Source organism: Aythya ferina (genome assembly GCF_964211825.1).
Source record: "Aythya ferina genome assembly, chromosome: 6".
In the NCBI taxonomy this organism is placed as follows: Eukaryota; Metazoa; Chordata; class Aves; order Anseriformes; family Anatidae; genus Aythya; species Aythya ferina.
This window is the reverse complement of record NC_140303.1, coordinates 16506177-16526283: the sequence shown is the minus strand read 5'-3', so window position 1 is coordinate 16526283 and position 20107 is coordinate 16506177. Positions and strand designations below refer to the sequence as shown.

The 20107-nt window shown below is 41.7% G+C and overlaps 2 protein-coding genes across 8 annotated transcripts in view; both read right to left on the bottom strand.

The window, feature by feature from the left end:
- The window catches only part of PDE1A (phosphodiesterase 1A), a 253162-nt gene extending 246862 nt beyond the window's left edge, over positions 1-6300 (bottom strand). Inside the window, exons 1-2 of one of the 3 annotated variants that reach the window (XM_084524828.1) lie at positions 6166-6300; positions 2752-2897 (exon numbers count right to left, since the gene is read on the bottom strand). In XM_084524828.1, coding sequence (XP_084380954.1) covers positions 2752-2833 — 82 coding nt within the window. In that variant the 5' untranslated portion in view covers positions 2834-2897; positions 6166-6300. Of the gene's footprint in view, positions 1-1093; positions 1717-2751; positions 2898-6165 lie in introns of those variants that run through there. The other 2 variants (XM_084524834.1, XM_084524839.1) reach the window with 2 other exon arrangements.
- Positions 2938-20107, bottom strand: part of PIKFYVE (phosphoinositide kinase, FYVE-type zinc finger containing) — a 61517-nt gene continuing 44347 nt past the window's right edge. For all 5 annotated transcript variants that reach the window (XM_084524824.1, XM_084524821.1, XM_084524820.1 and 2 more), the window contains 19 exons: positions 19367-19545; positions 18738-18851; positions 18347-18455; positions 18080-18234; positions 17385-17475; positions 16310-16370; positions 15586-15729; positions 15361-15481; positions 14150-14245; positions 13408-13491; positions 12846-12937; positions 11854-12018; positions 11355-11414; positions 10701-10877; positions 9997-10100; positions 9601-9729; positions 8110-8371; positions 7480-7554; positions 2938-6612 (listed from right to left, as the gene is read on the bottom strand). In XM_084524824.1, coding sequence (XP_084380950.1) covers positions 6497-6612; positions 7480-7554; positions 8110-8371; positions 9601-9729; positions 9997-10100; positions 10701-10877; positions 11355-11414; positions 11854-12018; positions 12846-12937; positions 13408-13491; positions 14150-14245; positions 15361-15481; positions 15586-15729; positions 16310-16370; positions 17385-17475; positions 18080-18234; positions 18347-18455; positions 18738-18851; positions 19367-19545 — 2334 coding nt within the window. In that variant the 3' untranslated portion in view covers positions 2938-6496. The remainder of the gene's footprint in view (positions 6613-7479; positions 7555-8109; positions 8372-9600; positions 9730-9996; positions 10101-10700; positions 10878-11354; positions 11415-11853; positions 12019-12845; positions 12938-13407; positions 13492-14149; positions 14246-15360; positions 15482-15585; positions 15730-16309; positions 16371-17384; positions 17476-18079; positions 18235-18346; positions 18456-18737; positions 18852-19366; positions 19546-20107) is intronic.

Genomic DNA, 20107 nt, shown 5'->3' with positions numbered 1-20107 from the left:
ATACTGGAATATGCTTCCTAGATAGGTACTTCATACCTTATACCTGGCAGTATTCAAGAGTCAGTCAGAAAGCTCCCTCAGCTTTTGTTTAGCCTTGAAGCGGTCAGGCAGCTGACCTAAATGATCCTTGAAGGTCCCTTCCAGCCAAACTCTTCTTTTCTAAATTGGAAGCAAGCAGCCTGTTCAAAAATCAACACCATCTGCTGCTTCTCCTCCAGGAAGTGTTTCTCATGCAGTGTCAACTCAGAGCTGGACACAGCCAAACTTGTAATGAAAACATTTATAAAACATGCTGTAATCAGCCAGAGAAAACTCAGCCTACAGGTTCTCACACAAAGACCAGAGAAGTCAGGAGAAAACACAGATTTAATAGGCAGACTATTCAGTCTCTAGCCTGCCTTCAAATGGACAGCCAGGTGCACAAAATGCATTTATTTATCATCCAGAAAGATCTCACTGTGTGTTTTGTCATACACATCTGCTCCCTGGGTCTAGTTTTCTGTTGCAATTTAGGCAGTACTGTTTTACTCAGGTGAAGGCTGGCAGGCAGCCCTCCTACAAATACCTTCTCATTGCAACATCTTGAAGTCACCTCAAGTTCTTTCCACCCAGGAAGCCTTTCAGCTCTGCAGCATTTGGTATTTCAGGGTGGCCTAACAAGAGCCTTTCCTCCCACCTACCACAGCCACCAGCAGTTTCTGCCCTAATGAGAGAGGAGCAGACTGCCTCATGGCAGCACTGAGAGCTCCCCTTAGAAGAAGGGCAACCTTCTGCACCTCCCATGGGTACAGCCTATGGTGGGGAGCAAACTACCACAGCAAATCAGCTCAGTGTCATCATTTCCCTATCTTCTTGTCCATTTAGGTGTTACCTCACTCCTTAGAGATTAATGACCATATTTAATCAGATTTAGCTAAATTAAAACACTGGAAACCACCTTCCCCCAACTCCCCCTACCTTTTCCAAGCTCAGCCTCACCCACTCCCAACTCCTCCACACACACAAACCCCCCAGCAAGCAGTGCAGGGGAAAGGGGCCATGGTCAGGGCACCACAACTTCCCTCTGCTGCTCCCACCCCCTCATGCTTTTCACCTGCTTCAGTGTGGGCCCTCTCCAAGGGCTTCAGTCATTCAGAAGAAGCTTGCTCCAGTTTGGGCTTTTCACAGGTCACAGTTCCTATTAGGAGAACATGTTTTTGTGCGGGCTTCCCCACAGGTCACTAGCTTTGGCATTCACAGGGCTGTTCCTCACTCTCTTTTTCCCTTTGCTGTCTTCCTGAAGTGCTTTTTCACACAGACACCACCAGCTTTGCTGATGGGCTCAGCTGTGCCCTGCAGGAGGTTCATTGGAGCCAGCTGTGACCAGCACATGGCAACCCTTGGCCACCTCCCACACTCCACAGACCAGTTCTCTACCTCTAGAAAGCAATCAGCCTGTTAAAAAAATAAAATTTAAAAAGTACTTTCAGAACAGTAATTTTCACCCTGCTCAGCCTACTGTCCCTCTCCCTGACTTCAGTGTAATCCAAAAGAAGTTTTGCCTAGAGCACTGTTGTGATGAATGGGCTAGAAGTGTGTGAGGAGGATGGGATCAGAATAGGAAGCTAGCATGAAGGATTGTAAATATGCTCAAGTGACCTTGAAGCTAGGAATGCATGAAGTCTGGGGAGCAGCAATGCAGAAAAAACATGAGTTATGTCTGCTGTTGTTTGTGCTTGAGCTCTGGGCTTTGGTACAGGAAAAAAAAAAAAAAAAAAAAAAAAAAAAGAAGCACAGTGAGAATCACAGCATGGTGGTAAAAACTGTGCCTGCACAATAAACAGGTTTTGTAAAAACAGGTGAAACCAGGAGGTCAGCAATCTTCTAGGATGGACCTTGTTTAGCAGTTCCTGCATTCTCACTTGTGTGCCTGTGCTCACATACCTCTGCTCAGGTGCTGCTTCAGGGATCCCCCAATTGAAAAGGTAACGAGAATAAATCTACTCTTTGCATTTTAGCTGAGTCTGGTTGTTCCTGTTGCCTGCCTGTGCTGACTCACACAAGCACAAGTTTATCTTTTACTGAGTATCAACAGTCATACCTGGAAGTACTGATGCTGTTTGGTCCTATACTTGTTAGGCAGCTGGACTTAGTTCCTTTTGCATCAGATCTCTATCATTCTGGGATTCATTGTGAACAAACCAAGAGAAGCTCCTCAAGTTCTGCTGCTCAACCTTATAAAGGCAGCACCACCCTAAGTTGAGCATCCCGCCCCTTTCCTTGCTCACACACCTGTGCTGTGACAGCTTCTGATGCAGTTCCATACAGCAGTAGACAACAGAAGCCAAACGCACCTGGCAAAAGTGAGGATGTCATATAATGGAAGTAAAATCCTTATGTTTCAGGTTGAGGTTAACATTCTAAGAACCAACAAGGCCCCTTCCCAGATCTAATCACACATCATTTTTAGCTGTAAGAGAGGAAGTTATTATATACTAGAAACATGAAGCAATCCAGACAAGCCATTAGCTTTCAAACCTCCTTGGATGATCATTATCATCATTAAATCTTACCCATTTAAGAGAAAACTACAGAAATACCTGGAGAACTTCTAAGAATGCTCCACCTCTTGGAAGAATTGGGCCACAGAAACATCACCACCTGGTGGACAAAACTGGCTCCCTGTCTCACACAGCACTATGTTGTAAAGCAGCTGGGGAGAAGGCGGGAGAAGAGCACGACAGGTTATTTGCACATTCTATAAACACTGACCTGGAGAGCTGCTCAGAGGTCCTGCTCCATCAGAAGATCCAAGCTGCAAGGCAGAGAGATGACAAGCATGCTTACACTGCATGCAAAGCAGGCAACCTCCAGCAGAGCAGGCACAGGGCTTGGCCTCTGATCAGGAAAGTGGGATTCTACAAGAGACAGAACTTCACCACATGGAACGGACCCAAGTATATTTTAGTCACTTTATTTGCATTTTTATCTATATACATTACACTTTGATTCTCCAAGTAGTCAAAGCAGTTACTCTCAAATAGTTTAGTACATCAATCTTATAAAATACAGTTGAACCAAGGTAGATTAGAAATACATACATTATGATACATGAAGTGCTTTGAATAATGGTTAGTCTGGCCTCCTGCTAGTGAGTGATTAATTTGGTTTTGGTCATTCTCACAGAGGACAGCCCACTCCACAGGTAACTCCACCTGAGCCCAGTGGAGCTCCTTAACTAGCAAGAGTCCCTCATGTGTGCTTTTGGGGAACAGAACGCAGCCCTGGGCTACTGCAAGGCAACCTGCTGTCTACACGACTTGAAACAAGTCATTGCTTCTGAATGGGACAAGATTTAGATGTTTGTCACAAGGCCTCAGTTCAAGACAACAGATGAGCCAGTGCAACTCCGGAAAAAAAAACATAGTCTTACAGTGCATTTACAACTGGATTTTGTTTATGCAAACACACACTACACCTGCGTTACAAGGAAATAAAATGCTCTAATCAAAGGGCTTATTTAATACCCAGGCCACTCCATTAAGACATCCTTAGGCATGCTGCAGGGACACAGGCCTACCAGCCCCACAAGAAGGATCTCTTCTGCATGAACTATTGTTCTCCTTTCAAGAACATCACCTTTGTAGCAAGTGAAATGCTAGGACAACTCTTAATCTGAAAAGGAAACATCTGGGTGATCTATTCAATTTCTGGGACTTGAACTAGCAATGCTTCCAGTTTTAGGTTACACGGCACCCAAAGATGTCCCAGTTCCAGTTAATGCTGCTGTTTCACCCATGACTAGTAGTTTGCTACCTACTCCAGGCTGGTCAGTACTAGTCTATCAGCCACATCCTGACCAAAAGGTAGCTGTTGATTTCAGCCCAAGACCTCTCCAAATGCTATGATTTCAGCCCAAGACTGCAATTCAAACAACTGGGCTCTGCATTCACAGGCTACAGAACAGCTGGCCAGAGGGGAGGGTTCTCCCACTTTGTCCAGTGCCAAAGGCCTCACGCTATTACACACAGGGGAACATTAACTACAATCAGATGACCAAGTTCGTTTACAGCCAGCTGCCTGGGGCTCTGGAAGACAAGCAGAACAGCCACATACCACTCCAGAGCAAGGGTTACTGGTGACAAGACAGGGCTAGCACAGCCCAGCTCTGCATCAAACTAGTGCAGATGCCATGACACTGCCCATATTCATGGTCCGTCATCCACTGCACATACTAACTAAAGTGAAAGATAACCACCCGCTGTAGGGTCACCTCAGATTTTGGGCAAGTCAAGTATTTTCCCTATAAACTTCAGGATAGGAAGGAGAAAGTTGACATGTAAACTATAATGGAGAACAGAACAGACTTGGGCTACACGTCATGCTCTTTCTTGCACATCAATGGACCAAGACAGAAGGCAGGAGACACAGAAATGAGTAGCATTGAGCTGATGGACAGGTTGGTTCCTCATTACACAAATAACCAACCTGGGAGCACATTTCGATACAGGAGATGACATGTCTCAGAGGCAATCAGCTTCACCCGATGCCCTGTGCTGAACTGGAAGGATTCCATGCCAGAGGGAGTCAAGCAGAACTGTCATCTTTCCACAGCACACATCACTGAGGCCTTCCAAACCGCACCCCCAGAAACAGAGATTACATTGCACAGAGGAAGCACGAATACTTCTGTTTCTGCTGCTTCAAGGCCAGTACTTTTGCTCATCATTGGAAATGATGGTGGGGAGTAGGGAAGACTTCTTCCAACAAAAATGACTGTTGTCTCCTGGCAGCTCAGACTTGAACTGCACTGGTTGTTTTCAGAGCCAACAATTCAGTTTTCACTGTCCTCTCCTTGCCCAATGCTGCCCAGGTGTCACTCCTGACCAGAGCCACCACCATCTGCTGCAGAAGAAAATACTGAACACAGGAGGAGGAGTGAAAAAAATGCACCCTTCAACCCACAGCTACAGTGAAGATGAAATCACCAGGCAACTGATCAGAATGAGTAAGTGGTCATAAAGAGCTATATTGCCCCAGACTCCAATGTCTGAAGTCATCTTGGAGACTGGAAGTCCAAGGACAGTATTCTTGCTTCTCAAACTTGCATTTAAAAAAAAAAAAAACAAAACAACAAAAACATAACTCTTATTTACTGGCCTATATTATACTGAATCTAAAAAGTAAACTTGTCACCTACAAAACAGGTAAAAATAATAAAAATGGAAAGAGGTGCTTATTTTCATAACGTAGAAATTCTCAGATCTCTGCACATCTTATCCATCATACAAGATACTTGTTAGTTCAGTTTTTTTCAGAAGAATACATTCATCTTAGTGGTGCAAAAAAAAAAATCAATACTGCTGAAGAAAGTTTTTTTTTTTCCATTGGAATAGCACGGTGTGATAAGATCTAGATGCTTATTCTCATCAGCATGTCACAAACAAGAACAGCATTCTCCTGGCAAAATTTCACCATGAGGTAAATACATTGCTTCAAAGGCTTTAGGAACTGAAATGGATTTTAAGTGATCTGCCAGGCATAATGGTTTCATTAAGGAGAAAGTTGTCAATCTAAGGCTGTATGCATTTCATCTGGCAAATTGGTGACTTCTATTAAGGGAAGAGTTAACCAGCTTCATAACTATAATTAATTGAGCCTTGTTACATAAAAGGGTATGTTTTAGTTACCCATTTCCAGGGAGTTGGGCAATATTTTGATCAAATTCCTGTTTTGGATTGAAGGGATATGTTTGAGGTTTGCAGCATGCTGATCACTGACAACCCATTTTCATGGGATTCAGCTAAAATGAAGTTACAGAGACAGAGCTGTACTGCACTATTAAAAGATGTAGTGATTTGGAGAGTTATGGCATTTAAGGAGCTGCCTTAAAAAAAAACAAACCAAAACAAATCCACACACGCATACTTCCCCATCCTCAAGTACTGTTTACAGAACCTAGTAAAAATGGAGGCTACAAAGTGTAAGCAGGACAAGTTATTCTTGGATCCTAAACAGGTCAACTACAGATCACTGAAGAAAAAAGCAGAACTTAGGAATTAACTTCATTCTTCTCTCACTCACCCTCATGGGGTGGGAGGATATTTCACATTTGCAGTACCACACATCCACTACAGAAATGTAAGCTGTTCATATTCAACACCCCTTAAGGAATGCAAGACTTACAGAGATCATGTACTTCTACACCACCAGAACTGGACAGTAGGTTTCAGTGCTCATACATGGAGATAGCACCACCTTCCATACTGACAGAGGGAATGTCTCAATCAGCGCTCTTCAGTGGTACCTTACAGCTTAGATCCTTAATGAGGCTGGCTCACCCATCAGCCTCCAAGAGAGGATTAAAGTGCAACAAGCAAATTTCACTCCACAACATGATGCACGTGGTCAGTGTAGACACGGAACTGCAATCCTCTTGCTTACTGCTGGGCAGGCCACAGGAAGAGTGGCCTGTAACATCATTGTCCTCTTGTGCTTTCCCAATATGGGCTTTAGTTTAGCAATTCAGGCCCAGCCCTGTCCAATGGTCTGGCACCATCAGGAAATATTTGTCCATAGCTTCACAAAACCTGGTCCGGTACAGTTCTGGAGAGACCACAGTTGGCATCTTACCTAACATGCAAGAGGCAAAAGCAGTTAGAAATAGGCTAAAGAGTACACTGCAGTACAGACAGGTTTCACGTGAAATTACAGCATCAGATGGTACAACAATGAAGGCGTACTGTACATGGAACTAACAAGTACTGTTAGATTTTATTTAGTTTTGAAACATTTGGGAGACAAGAGATCAAGGTCTGCATCCTTAACAGTGAACTCAGATGCACCAAGTTGGAGAAACTATCTAGGCTTTTCACAACCAGCCCCAGTTGGTTTTTCTCTTATTTACATATCTTTACAGGCGTTCCCCACAGAGAAGCAAGTTTCTCCCAGGAACATGCTCTTATCTTCTCCAGATGTCCAAGTGTTTCCCTTCCTTTTTTTCCCCCCACCCCTCTCTAGACCACCTACTAGCATGCAGCCAATACTATGCAATTCTGCACAAGTACTCCTCTCACTTCCACAATGGGAACTTAGCTCCTCAAAATCTGGGTAGCAGTAATCAGTCATTTGATAGGGACTCCTCCACACCAGTAGTCCAGAAGGTAACTGATTTTCTGGACTCAAGACTTCTGAAACCAGGCAGCAAGGGCTTTTGCTAGCATGTCTCTACAGTTATGTTTGTGTGAGCACCAGATAACAACAAAACACAAGAGAACAGTCATATATCTCCCATGCCCAGACTTTCAAGTACTTAAAGGATCTCTCTTAAAAGGTAGGATTTTTTCTGAAATTCCTTATTCCTTCCCCTACTCTACACATCTTGATTTGAAGTGTAGCAATTTCACACACTGGAGAAGTTGTAGGTTTACTAGCAGTTATCAGAAGCTTCCAGGTAAGAAATAAACACAATCAAAAGTCTTTCCTTCATTCTAGCCTTACCTTGTCCTCCCAAGATGCCAGTTGACTTCACTACCATTTCAAGTTTTTTGTCCCAGGTAAAAGTGCGAATGTAATCTGTTGCAAGAAAAAACACATCATATCTGCTATAACACAAGCAATGTGTTCTAAAATATATCTATTCCTACTCCAACTGGGAGAAGAACACAGTAGACTTCCATAGACAGGACTTGGGTGCTCCCCCTGCAAGCATCTTCTCTTTCCAGATTATTCAAGATTTCTTATATTTGGTTGGGGTGAATACGATAGCTCAAGAGTTCAGGAAGCTCACTATCGAATCAAACAAACAAAAAACTGAACCTGCAAGCAGCTACAATAACACTTAAAGCTTTTAACTGCCTGGGCAAAGTAAACACTTGCCACTTCATGAAATGAAGGATGGGAAACATCATAAAAAACCCTGAATGGAAAAGGGGGCTGCAAGGAAAAGACTTCCTGCCACCACCCTGAACACCCATGACAGGTGAGTGCAGTATTCCATCAGGGAGAAGATGAGCTTTCTTGACTCACATCCCCATGGTGGTGGTGCAGTTCTAAGAGTACTAAAAATGCCTAAACCAAAAGAAAGCAGTGTCACTCGCTGAAAGCAAGCAAAAGCAAAAGGCAACCTACCAATGATCCCAACAACCAGCTCATTGTTTGTATCGTCACGACCCACCAGCAGGGAGTAGTCTATGATGAGGTGGCTGGAAAGGAACTGGGAATCACTGTGTATGGAAGCTCTTAGCACAGCCTTGCAATGGGAACGGATGTACAAAGGGTTGTCCCGGACCATCTTCAGAAGGTTCTCATCCAGCAGGACTACATCACAGCTCTCCTTCCCCGTGTCTGTTTTAACATTTCTATTCCGGAGGGAGCCCTTTAGGTCAAAAACCTGCAAATGGAGAATGGCATTACTATTTTTCTTTTTTCTTCAGTTTTCTGTGAGGTTAAAGACCCCAACATGCAGTGCAGTGCTTGAGCAAGCATCACAGCAAAGCAACTCTTGCCTTCTCAGTAGGGAGAAAGACAGCAAAGTATTTTCATACAACGAAAAAAATAGTTTCCTTAGCAGACAGTAGTATGTAAGCCTACATGAAAGCTCTGCTACTTCAAACCACAGTTTCAGGCAAGTTATTTCACTAATATTTAGCCTAATCTAAACAAAAAAACTTGTGTCCTTAATTTTGACATGTATGGGCAAACTCAGCTTCCCAGTCAGCTTATTGATTCAAATGCTAACAGCAAAGGCACTGAAGAGGGAGGTGGGTCTTGCATGAAGTACTGTTTAGCAGGCATTTGCAGGGTTAGAGACAGACCACTTCATTTGTTTTGTAAACAAATCTGGTTGTAAAGGACCTCTGGAGATCTCTAGTCCAATGCTTTAAACTTGAAGCATGTCCAGTTAGTAAAATCTTGATTTGAACAACCTGCTCTAATTCCAGGGACAGAGTCCACAATCTTTCTCAGTTCACTTCTTCCCATAGCTATCCACTATTTGATGTCAAGTATGGGGAGGGAAGGAAGAAAGAAGTGATGCTATATAGTACTAGATGCAACATTTGTTTGAACTTCCTTTTCAGCATTGATTCTGTATTTGAAGAGAATTTTCAGTCATTTTAAGGTTTCCATTCTATTGCCTCAAAGGCCACCCTCCCTTTGCTAAAGAGCATGGTTGAACTCAAAACCTTGTGGTTCAGAAAGAGTGGATTTAAAGCATTATTAGTTTTCCCTAACTTCACAGAGAGCTCACTATCACCATTAGTGAGGCTCTCCTTCTAAATAAATTAGTCTGTAATCCTAATGAATTTTATAAATGCTTGACAAGTTTTCCCAAAGAAAGGAGATGCAAGGACACCTTTTGGTTTTTGGCAACCAAGAGAGATGTAAGGACAAAAGACTTAGAACTGAAGCATGCACTACAGCAATCTGAACTAGCCAATACAGTCATCAAGCTACTGAGGATCACATAACAAGGAACAGGCTCCAAGTGTCAACTTTGAGCACATGCAAAGTTATCTAGATACATACCAGTGACCCTGCTCTTGCTCTCAGCCAGGAAAGAGACTACACTGCAGTGGAACAGAACGCTTGGTCACATACAGTCAGCACTTTAACCCCTACCTGAGCCATCTTCCTTCCATAGAAAAGGTTTTCCATGACAAGCAGATCCAGCTTCTTCTCTGTGTTGTTTTGAGAGTTCTTGTACCCAATTCGATACACCCCAAGGATTTTAGCCAGTGCTGTGGGTTTCTGGTGAGAAGATATTGGGTAAGATCTTAGTGTGCAGGAAACCAATCATATATGAGAAGTACCACTATCCTGACTGTGCATTACACCTTAGAAGCTCCAGCAGAATTCCCACTTTTCATCTCAAAAACACATTATTGTAACTCATACCTCCAACTTCCCTTTTTTGCTTAAATGAAAAGAGGTGATAGAAACAGCTACTAGTCAGTAAAATACAGAACACTGCCTAAAATACAGTTCCTCTTTTAAAAAAAGAAAAAGAAAACATACCTTCTGCTGAACTGCATTAGTTATGTAAGTGAAATAGTGTGGAGCAAAGTCAAGGAATGATTGGACCTCCAGACGAGGCATCTGCTTCAAGATGAATCTATCATCTGTTTTAATATCAGACAAAAACAACAGGCTTACATACTGTAAGTGATGTATTTTTTGCAAGATCTTAAAACAGTCATGCAGCTGAAATGGTCAAAAAATTAAAGGACTGCAATTCTCTTAAATAAACTTTGAAATCAACTTCTGTTGCTAAGAATATTTTTTTTTTTTTTTTTAAGTGGATATGTTCTGAATTTCAGCCCAGTAGTAAACAAGGGAGAAAAGACTGCCTAGGTTTGATTTGCCTCAGCTGCATGGGCTCTTTACACATAGGATAAAAAACAGGCTATAGACCCTTCATTCATGACTTGCTTTAAAGTAGCAGCCTAGAATCAGCCACCGTTGAAAAAAAAAAAAAAAAAAAAACACCTACAAATCAATTACAACATGTGGAAATCTAAAAAAAAAAAGTTTCTTTAAAAACCACAGTTGTCCTTGAATTATACTGATCTTTTTGATTTCTGAAATCTATACAGCTTTTCATTCTGTGTCGTCACTTGACTGTCAGCAACTCTCTGGCTAGACGTGAACAAGGATTATACAACAAAACCATCACTACCCCCAAACACCCTCTAATTATGAAAGAGAAAGAGGCCACTTACCCTCAGTCACATAGAACGCAGCCCCAGACTTGCCACCGCGTGCTTGCCAGGGCATAGAGTGAGAGAGGGAGCGAATGAAGTCTTCTTCACTGCTCCCCAGAATCACTTCACGCATCTTGTGAAACTCCCCAGCATAATAAATCCTGCAGTAGAATTTGGCATTCGCATCTGAAAATTCTGCAAGAAAAGGTCTTCCTCAATAACAGTGCACAATACTCACTGACTACCTAAGATGATACTTAGATTTTACTCATGTCTGGAAAAACATTATTTTGCTTAATATCTTAATCTGACAACTATTGCACCTTGGAAATTTAAACCAACAGGAGTTAAATTAAAAGCCTGCAATAAAATCAAACCCCTTTAGGATAGCTCACAGTATATGTGAAAGCGTCCAGACAACAGCCCAACACGGGGCGGGGCGGGGGGGGAGTGAAACATACCACACAAAACCGAAAGACAACTACAGTTTTATGTGGTATTTCTGTACCATGGATTGACTAAAGTAAAAAAGCAGCATTGCTTTGTTCTTGATTTTTTTTCATTTATATGGGACAGGAAGGAAAAATAAATCAAACTTGAAGATTTGTTATGTTCACACAAAGAAAGGAGTTTATCAGCTAAGACTTCAAGTTATTATGTACAGCAACTCACGGAGTTCCACATGGGGATTCACCAGCTGCTTCTTCTGTCCATCTCCTCCATCTACCTCATCTGAAGGCATAAAGATACCACTCAGTCACATTTGTTCATTATTATTACCCAGAAAGCCATGCAAGATATTGCTTGTAAACTCATTACAAGAAAATTATTTTTTCTTCAATAATAGATAATGAGCTGTAGGATCAGACAGCTGTAATCATACATCTGCTAGAAGGTCATTGATATTCATGGAACACAAGTACAAGCTCTCTCAGTTTTTGTTTTCTTTATTATCCATGAGCTGAAACAATGGAAGTTAAATCTTAATGTTCCTATAGTTACAGGGGTTTGAAAGCCCTCCACCCCATTTCTCTTCTCATAAAACAAAGCAGTAATATCAAAAGAAACCTGTATTTTACACTCAAATCATTCATTTTCAATGCACACTGGGTTGAAACATGAACTATTGGTAAGTAAACTGCTGAAAGAGTAATGAGCCAGAGTGATGTACCTTGAGGCTCTGCTCCTTGGTTTTCTGCTCCCTCTTTGCCCATCTGTCCAACCTGGTAGTAGGCACTGTCAGCACCACGTAAGGTCTCTTTCTTCTGGGAAGACAAGTCTGGGCTCTTCCCTCCCGTGCCACGAAAGAAAGACAAAACGCCAGATGATTTCTTTGCTACAGTGAAAAGAATAAAGAAGTTGGTATTGGCATTATGAGAGGCAGTTTAATAAAAGCTTGTCTCATAAAAGAATTCTCCATTCATTGTTCTAACTGGAGGGGTGATGTTGTTCAACTAATTTGGTATTCCTCAGGCAACCAATATCAGTATCAACAGATTTATTGGCTTAAGTAGCACTGGGGAATGCTGGAGTCATTTCACATAGCAGACTTCACAGAAACAGGGAATTAACACTTCAGATGACTGCAACTGCAGGGGTGAAGCATCAACATTTCAAATGTAGAAAATACAATTCAAAACAGGAGTTGTGAAGAGTCAGTCGTAATTTAAGAACATGGAAAGGAAGAACTACAACACAGAAGCCCGCCCCACTAGAAGAATGAATAGCATCTTAAAAACACAGACCAAAGTGAGGATCTTTAACGTAAAAGTATTCCCTCCTCTCGATTTTAAAATAAATTGCCTACTTTTTAAACAAGGCAGAGGTCAGAACAGAGGCATCATGACCCACTGAACAGGCTAGATCCAAGAATAACTCCAGTTACACTGCATAATAACGCATTAAAGCAGATAATAACGTGATCTCATAAAAATCAAGAGAAGGTGATTACAGACTTAAAAATATATAACATTTTCTACATCAAGTCGACTACAAGATGTATTACAACTTCAACATGACAAAGCTCAACAAGCCCATTTGGAACAATTTTAATTTAGTACTCAATTTGTTATAACTTTCACACTATTTTAAACTCAGGTTTAGTAGACTTAAATCTGAACTGAGCTTAGTATCATGTATATGATTTTGGGAAAGTTGTCTTACGTTGTTCAGGTTCTGCAGTACGATTTGAAGGACCCGTGGTAGTCTCAGGCAGGCGGACAGGGCTACTGCTCTTTGGTTTGCTGTCTGACATGCTGAAAGGAAAAAAAAAGTCATAATAAGACCAACATACGCTGCTACCCAAAATACTACTGCTTTACTCCTGCAGAGCTATGTTTCTTCCAAGCCTAACACTAAGGGAAAGTGATATAGTTTAAAGTAGTAATGATGCAGAAGTCTCTAAAGTTGACTGTCTCTACCTCCCTGCTTCTCAGAACTCCATAGCAACAGTTGCTTCCATCACCATCGGCAAGTTGAGCAGGGCCAGTGCTCCCTACCATGTGTGTATGGCCAAGGGACCAGGTGAGGGCGCCAGCACACCGTCCAGCATTAAACAGAAATTGAGATACTGCAAGAATGTGTTGGCACACAGATTGTGCCATATTCCATAAGAAAGCAGAAATCCTAACAGGCATATTTTCAGGGTCTTTCCCCATTCTAGTTGTGGTTTCTTTACCACAATCACTTTGCCTTTCCTCTGAATACTGCAGTTCTTGCATTTAACCTGTTCGGCTGTGGTCCTTCTTCAGAACTGCTTTTCACAGTTGCTTTGGACAACTCATCCAGGGCATTTCTGTATTCTTTGCAACTGAAGGAAAAAGAAAAAGAAAAATTTTCTGATAGATCCCACAATACCTGCCCAAAGATTCAGTTTAGAGACAGGAAACAAATCCACAGTAGGAAACCTCCCCCTTGTTTTTTCCTTACAGCTAGGATTAATTCCCTTATGACAGACGCTGCTCTAGATTTTTCCTGTGGTATGAAGTCCCCCCTTGTTACTCCCTCTTCTGCAATTTAAGAGAATGAGCTACTCTGAAAGTCTTCTGCCTGGTGATAAACAAGCCCCAGACTAGCAGCTTCAGTAAATCTCGTAGAGCCAAGTAGTAGCAAGAGCTGCTATGACTGAAGGTAAACAAGGGAGAGATTGCATTACAAACACCCAATTGGCGTTCCTTAACTCAGTTGCACTTTCTCCAGGCTAGGGAACTGAAAGAAGAAATGCAAATAAAGCTTACTAATACTATCAGCTTTCACAGAACACCACAATTCATTTTTGTGTACTTGAGCTCAACAGGAATGTCTGAAATCCAGTTGCAAGTTGGAAAACCTATATTTAAAAGCTCTCAAAGCAGCTGAGTGAAAAAGTTATGTCATGCTTGTTCCCTACCACTAGGATTTAACTTACTCTTGCAGCTTTTCTGTGCAAGGAATATGTACATTTGACGAAGATCAAATCACACCAGTACCTGAGGGCGAAAGCTATGATGGAGCTTGGTTCCTTCTCACAGACTGCAATAGGTACACGTTCATGCTCATACATTAGGTAGTGCTTATCTGGGTCACTAAATAGAAACGAAATAGGGAGAGTGTTAGTAGATCACAGTCCGTGGGGAAAAAAAGTTCAAGGTTTGGTTAATCACAAAATCTCTTCACTGCACTTCAGGCACAAGCTGCAAGTCTCAGCACAGAGCCAAAGTGCCCCAGATCAGCTTCTCCTAATAGACACGTTCAAAGTTATGTGGTTAAATCTAACCAGCAATGTGTTAGAACAATCATCACTTCAAGCAAGCTTCTTACACCAGAGGATCAGCTCCAAGTTAGAGTAAGAGTCTCTCTCTGTTTAGCAGCCACTGTTTAACAACACTAAAACCTGCCAGTTTGCTCTGACTGTCTTGCAGTATAGCCTGCAGAGTGAAGTTCGGAGATAAGCTTGAACTCTTTTGACAAAGAAATTTAGCACCAAAACCTCCCCAGAGCCTCCTCAATTTCTAATAGATTTACTTATCTGTAGGGTCATTTAACTTTTAACCTTAATCTCACTAGCCAATGATCTCCACTACTACCTTGGAGAAGAATTCAGAAGTTAGGCTGCCAAACATTAGGTTCAAGTCAAGCAAGAAACACTACAACACACGCAGACAGAGTAGCTGAAAAACTTCCCAGCCTGCTCATTTTCACGTGAAAGAAGGACTTGAGGGCACATGCAGTAGCCATTGAACCTGACCTACACCCAGACAATGCCTTTTTGAGTCCAAGCCTTGGAAGAGGTCTAGAAGCAAAAACAAGAAGCAGGCAGGTAGCTTTAGTAAGTCTTTACTGAGGAAGGACACTTCAGCTCTCTCCCTGCAGCTAGGAAGATAGAATGTATCTCTTTCCCCCTCCCTTTCACTTCTCTCAAGAGTTCTGAGTAGACATGCATACTAGGAAGAAGGGAAACTGATAATGCATATGCACAAGGATGACATAGAAATATCTGTGACATGAACAGGAAAAGGGGGTAACCTACAAACCCCTAGAATGGAAAGAAGATTCCTTGCGTTGAGCAAGATCTTTAGTCTATTTGGATGCAAACCCAGTTGATGACTTGAATTATCTGTGAAGCAAAGGAAGCATGCATAGCTGTTTGCAACCTAACCAGGCTGCTAATTTTGCACAATGTGTATTTAGCAGTACTTACAAGGGAAATGGAATGGGGTTATAATTGTTCCCAGGCAACAAGTTAGCCAAAATAGCTTTCATAGTAGATTTCTCCTTCACTTGGCTGTCTGTAGATCCCAATGAGTGTCCATCAAACACATCTGAAACACAGATACATTACCACGTTTGCCATTTTCTGCATAGATCTTATACACTTGCCAGAGGAAATGAAGAGAAGGAATACAATACCACAATGGAACTATACCTTCTGAGCTACTAGTTGTATCCTGTTCAGACAGTGTACCAGCACCAGTCAGTTGCTCCGATACAACCTCTGGAGGGGTAGGCAACTGAAGATGGGTGGAGCCTGTGGAACTCTGACTTGATAAAGTAGTCAGGAAACGATCCTCTGAAAGCACCAAGACAGTCAAGTCAAGTACAGAGGAAAACATTAAGCATTTTACATTGCTGTCTGAAGTGATATTGCTTGCCTCCAGGCCAAGCTATCACCACCGTCTACTTTCAAGAAGTTTCTTTAAAAAGCAGGTAGCATCTCTCAGAGCAAAGGAACTAGCAGCCAGTCAATGTACTGTATATAAGCTCCAGCAGATGTACACACACCCAGTACCTTTAGTTACCACAGACTACATATGCCTCACAGGTAAGAGGTCTCAGCACCCACAACCACTTCACAGAAGATGCAAGAGGCATTTCCCAAATTCCATGCGGTTCTTCAGAAAGCTTCTGAAAGTTTTTGAACAATACTCAAAGGGAAGCCTTCGATAGCCTACTTAGCATCAATAGTAACTCAACCTCACATTAGAAGCTTAGCATAGTAAGCTTATAGTTGGCTTATCTCCACCTTGTACAATGGATATTCACCATCAAATCTGATAGTTTAGTCGTACAAAACCTCCCACATTATGTCAGAGAAAGGGTTACAGCAAGCTTCTTTTCATAGCCTAAGAAAAAATAAATAAATAACAGACCTTTCTCTCCATTTTGCAGTGCTGGAGAAGCATTGCGTGGGGAAGCATCCATGCTACTGATCTAGGAAGAATATCAGGTGATCAATGTTGATGCCAGGCTCTTTACAGACGTATCCCTTCCTCTCTGTGGAACACCTGCAAAAGCAGATGTACCACAGCAGAGAACTCCCACCCACTGTTCTCAGCTTCAGCACCACCACTATCTCTGTCAGCACATGAATGAGACAAGGCAAGAGCAACCCAGCTTCACAAGACTGCTCATGACTGCTGTCATTTCTGTATGCTGCTTTAAAGAGAACGCTCTTCCTCTATATAAGCTTTCTTGCTGCTAGATCAAGGCTAAGTGTGTTTTAGCATTAACAAATTTGTGAAGTGGAAACAACACATATGCATGCAGCTGAGCAAATCCAGGGTCTCACTGGATTTCTTTGCGTATCTTGCTAGCATTAGAACTATTCAAAGTTCAGCCTCTGTATGATGACTACTGTATGATGATTACATTGTACTGCCTTGCAGTCTGGATATTTTCTCAGAGTACCAGCTCCCCCAGGGTGGTTGTTCAGCACACTGCCAGCTGTACCCGTACAGAGGGTTCTTGAGGGGCAACAGTACAAGATCATTTACACATCCTCCCATTTACACAACCTACAGGATTATTAGTTCTTCCTGCATTCTTTGCTCTGCCTCTCCTTATTCTTTTTTTTTTATTTATTTTATTTTTCACAAGGGTAAGCTTCATAGGTAATAGCCATTGTGTCATTTTCTCACTCTACGTTCATCCAAACCTAGAGCCTAACAAGCTTACTTCCTTCCTATCTAGATGTACCCTTGGCAATGAGTGCAGCTCTCTGCTGTCAGTATTTATATTAACAGTCCAGAAGTCTTCTCTTTCTGTATAATAAAGCTCTTGGTTCACGTCTGTAGAGAGAGATGCATACGCTAACAAGCAATTCAAATGTTTGCAAATCAAAGTTATATGATGAAGTAAGACAAATTAACTAATTGTTGAAGTGAACTAAAATTCAACTTCATACTACAGCAAATAGTCTGTATACGTCCAGACTGCTGCTAGTACCTTGCTTTCTTCGCCTTGCCTCAGTCTTCCAGGACTGGGTGGTACTGAAGGGCGCTTTCTCCCTTTCTCTTGTTGGAAGAGATCCTGCAATCTTCAAAAACAAAACACAATCAAAACATAGATTACACATATTAGCTGTAAAAGGCAAAAATTGTGATGTTTCTCCAAACTAGAAAACAGCCAAGCATGCCTTCACAAGTCTTCAATGCAAACTGAAATGGCTGCTAATATGTGCTAAAGCTATACTTCAAACAGCCCAAGACAGAACATTTTCCTCATGCCTTAATGAACACTATAGCAACAGAAGATCTTCCAAACACTACACCCTACTTACATTGCAGTAGGGGAGAGGACAGCCTTCACAGCAAAGTTGTCAAACATTTAATTTGGCTTCTATCCATCTCTGAGATCGTTTCACCCAATCACTTTCACATGCTCCCCTCTTCCACCTCTATTCAAACAGAACTTTCTCTTCTCAGGTGTAAGTTGTGCTCTACAACACAACACTCACATCGAGCCTTTAATGATTTTCTGTTCCAATCAATCAACCAGCAGAAGACATTCATCACAAGCTGTCGTAGCACCCTCTGTATAACCACTGCACTACAAGAGGAGACAGTACTGATGACCATCTTCCCCTTCTATAACCAACACAGCACCAGTGTTGCTCATGATTCTTGTATCTGTCCTCTTACCTATTATTCCAGGCTTGCAGCATCTCACACAGTCCTTGCTTTTTAGCTATCAGAGACTCAAAAACAGATTGTAACTGTTGAGGTGTGTCTAATGACGATGAAAGCAGTCTTGCCTGAATCTTCTCAGTCCAGTTTCGAAACTCCCCCTCTTCCATCTGCCAAAAGAAAAATAGTCAGTGTACTGTCACAGGACTTAACACTCAATCCAAGTCACTTCTCCACGCGCTTTGCAGTGTATGTTCTGCTGATGCAGAAGTAGTCCATTACCTCCTTTTGTGCAAACAGATCTTCCATCTTCTCTTCCCTTGTTTTGCTAAAAGTATCCGTTTTCAGAGAAGCAAGGCGATCATCGACAGCAAGGTACACTTGTGACACCCTGTGGACAGAAATGCAAACAGTTAAGCCATATTGCACCAGATGAAAAGGTGAGAGTTAATATTGATGGAATGGGTAAAGGTATAGAAGAAGGATCCAATACCACCCTCCCCTAGAATTATATATACACCTATAAATGTGGAATGTTTAAAATCATCACTTTCCTTCTAAACCATGAACATTTAGCAAGTGTATTATCTACATCAGCAAAAATGGTTTAGTGGTCTTCTTAGAAGTCTAAAATACATATAAGTCAAGGAAGGCATTAAAAATAAAAACTTACTTTTGAGAGAAGTCCTTGAGATCCTGCAAAATAGTAACTTTTAATGGAGCCTGTCGTTTGATGTAGATTTTGGGTAGTGGGACACATACTTCAAGCAGACGGATTGGAGAGTAGCTGAGAAGACAATGCAACAGCTTTTCATAACTCCCCATGTAATATTAAGTCTACACCTTTTTAGCTTGTGGCTTTTATAAAAAGGGGTACTTGTCAACATGTCTGGAACATTAGTTACCTTTAGTAGCACATAACACCTTCATCATTTATCTCAGGAAAAAAGTAAAACCACAGATCACATTGCAAAAATGAAGTTCTAAAAGTATTACAGATTAAACAGAAGTGTTTCCCTTCTTTATCATATACTGGCACAATTCATTTTTCAGAATATTTCCCATCCCATCCATGACAATGATGGGACCTGCAAAGCCTCCTGCAAACCAGCAAACAATTCTGCATTTGTAGTTACAGTGCAGTCATGCTATCCCATGCTGTACTCAAAGCGAAGGACACACCTGAAGAATCCTTACTAGAGCCATGCACTTCATATATGTGTGTGTAACTTCTCTAGCCCTATATATATATATATATATATATATAAAAAATATATATGTATTTTAAGCAGTGAACCTCACCTGAAAGATGCCACCATCTGATTATAGGAAAAATACTGGTGATAGTCATGGTGAATGGAATGACCACAAGGCTCCACATTGGCCCTTCGAGTGTACTGGTGCCCATAGAATCTCAGCTCGAGGTATTTTGCAAAAGACATAGACCAAGAATCATTGGAAAGGGGAACAACTGGTGTCACCTGAAATCAAAAGCAAAGTGCCTTAATTTCACCCTTCAACTAGGATTAAGGACAGGCTAACCTAGACTGTAATCTAGGTATTTCAATTATCAGAAGCACACACAACCCTGAAAGATACCAAACAAAGACAGTGTTTATACAAAGCTAAGCCCAACACACAGATGGATGCAATAAACTGGATAAGCGACAACTGCTAGTTGATGATAACAGGTGCTTAGTCAGGGGAGTGCAAATACATCCTTAAATCTGGGATGCTGTTTCTCTGCATAGAGATAGTTTCCAGCAGTCCAGTCACCAGCAGCAGTTTCATCGCATGCTTCTTCCCTGGTGATTCTTTACCTATGAATACTGCAAAGCAACATCAGCATATATTTCAACTTCAGCAGTGCTTGCAAGCTTAGAGTAGCCATTTAAACATACCTATTAGCCACAAGCTTATTAGTGTTTACATGAGCATACAGAAATAAAAGGTTATAGAACAGGTATACACACAGCAGCATAGGGCTTGCCTTCAGCAATTACATTAACTTCCTCCAGATATCTTTACATCCAACACCTATGT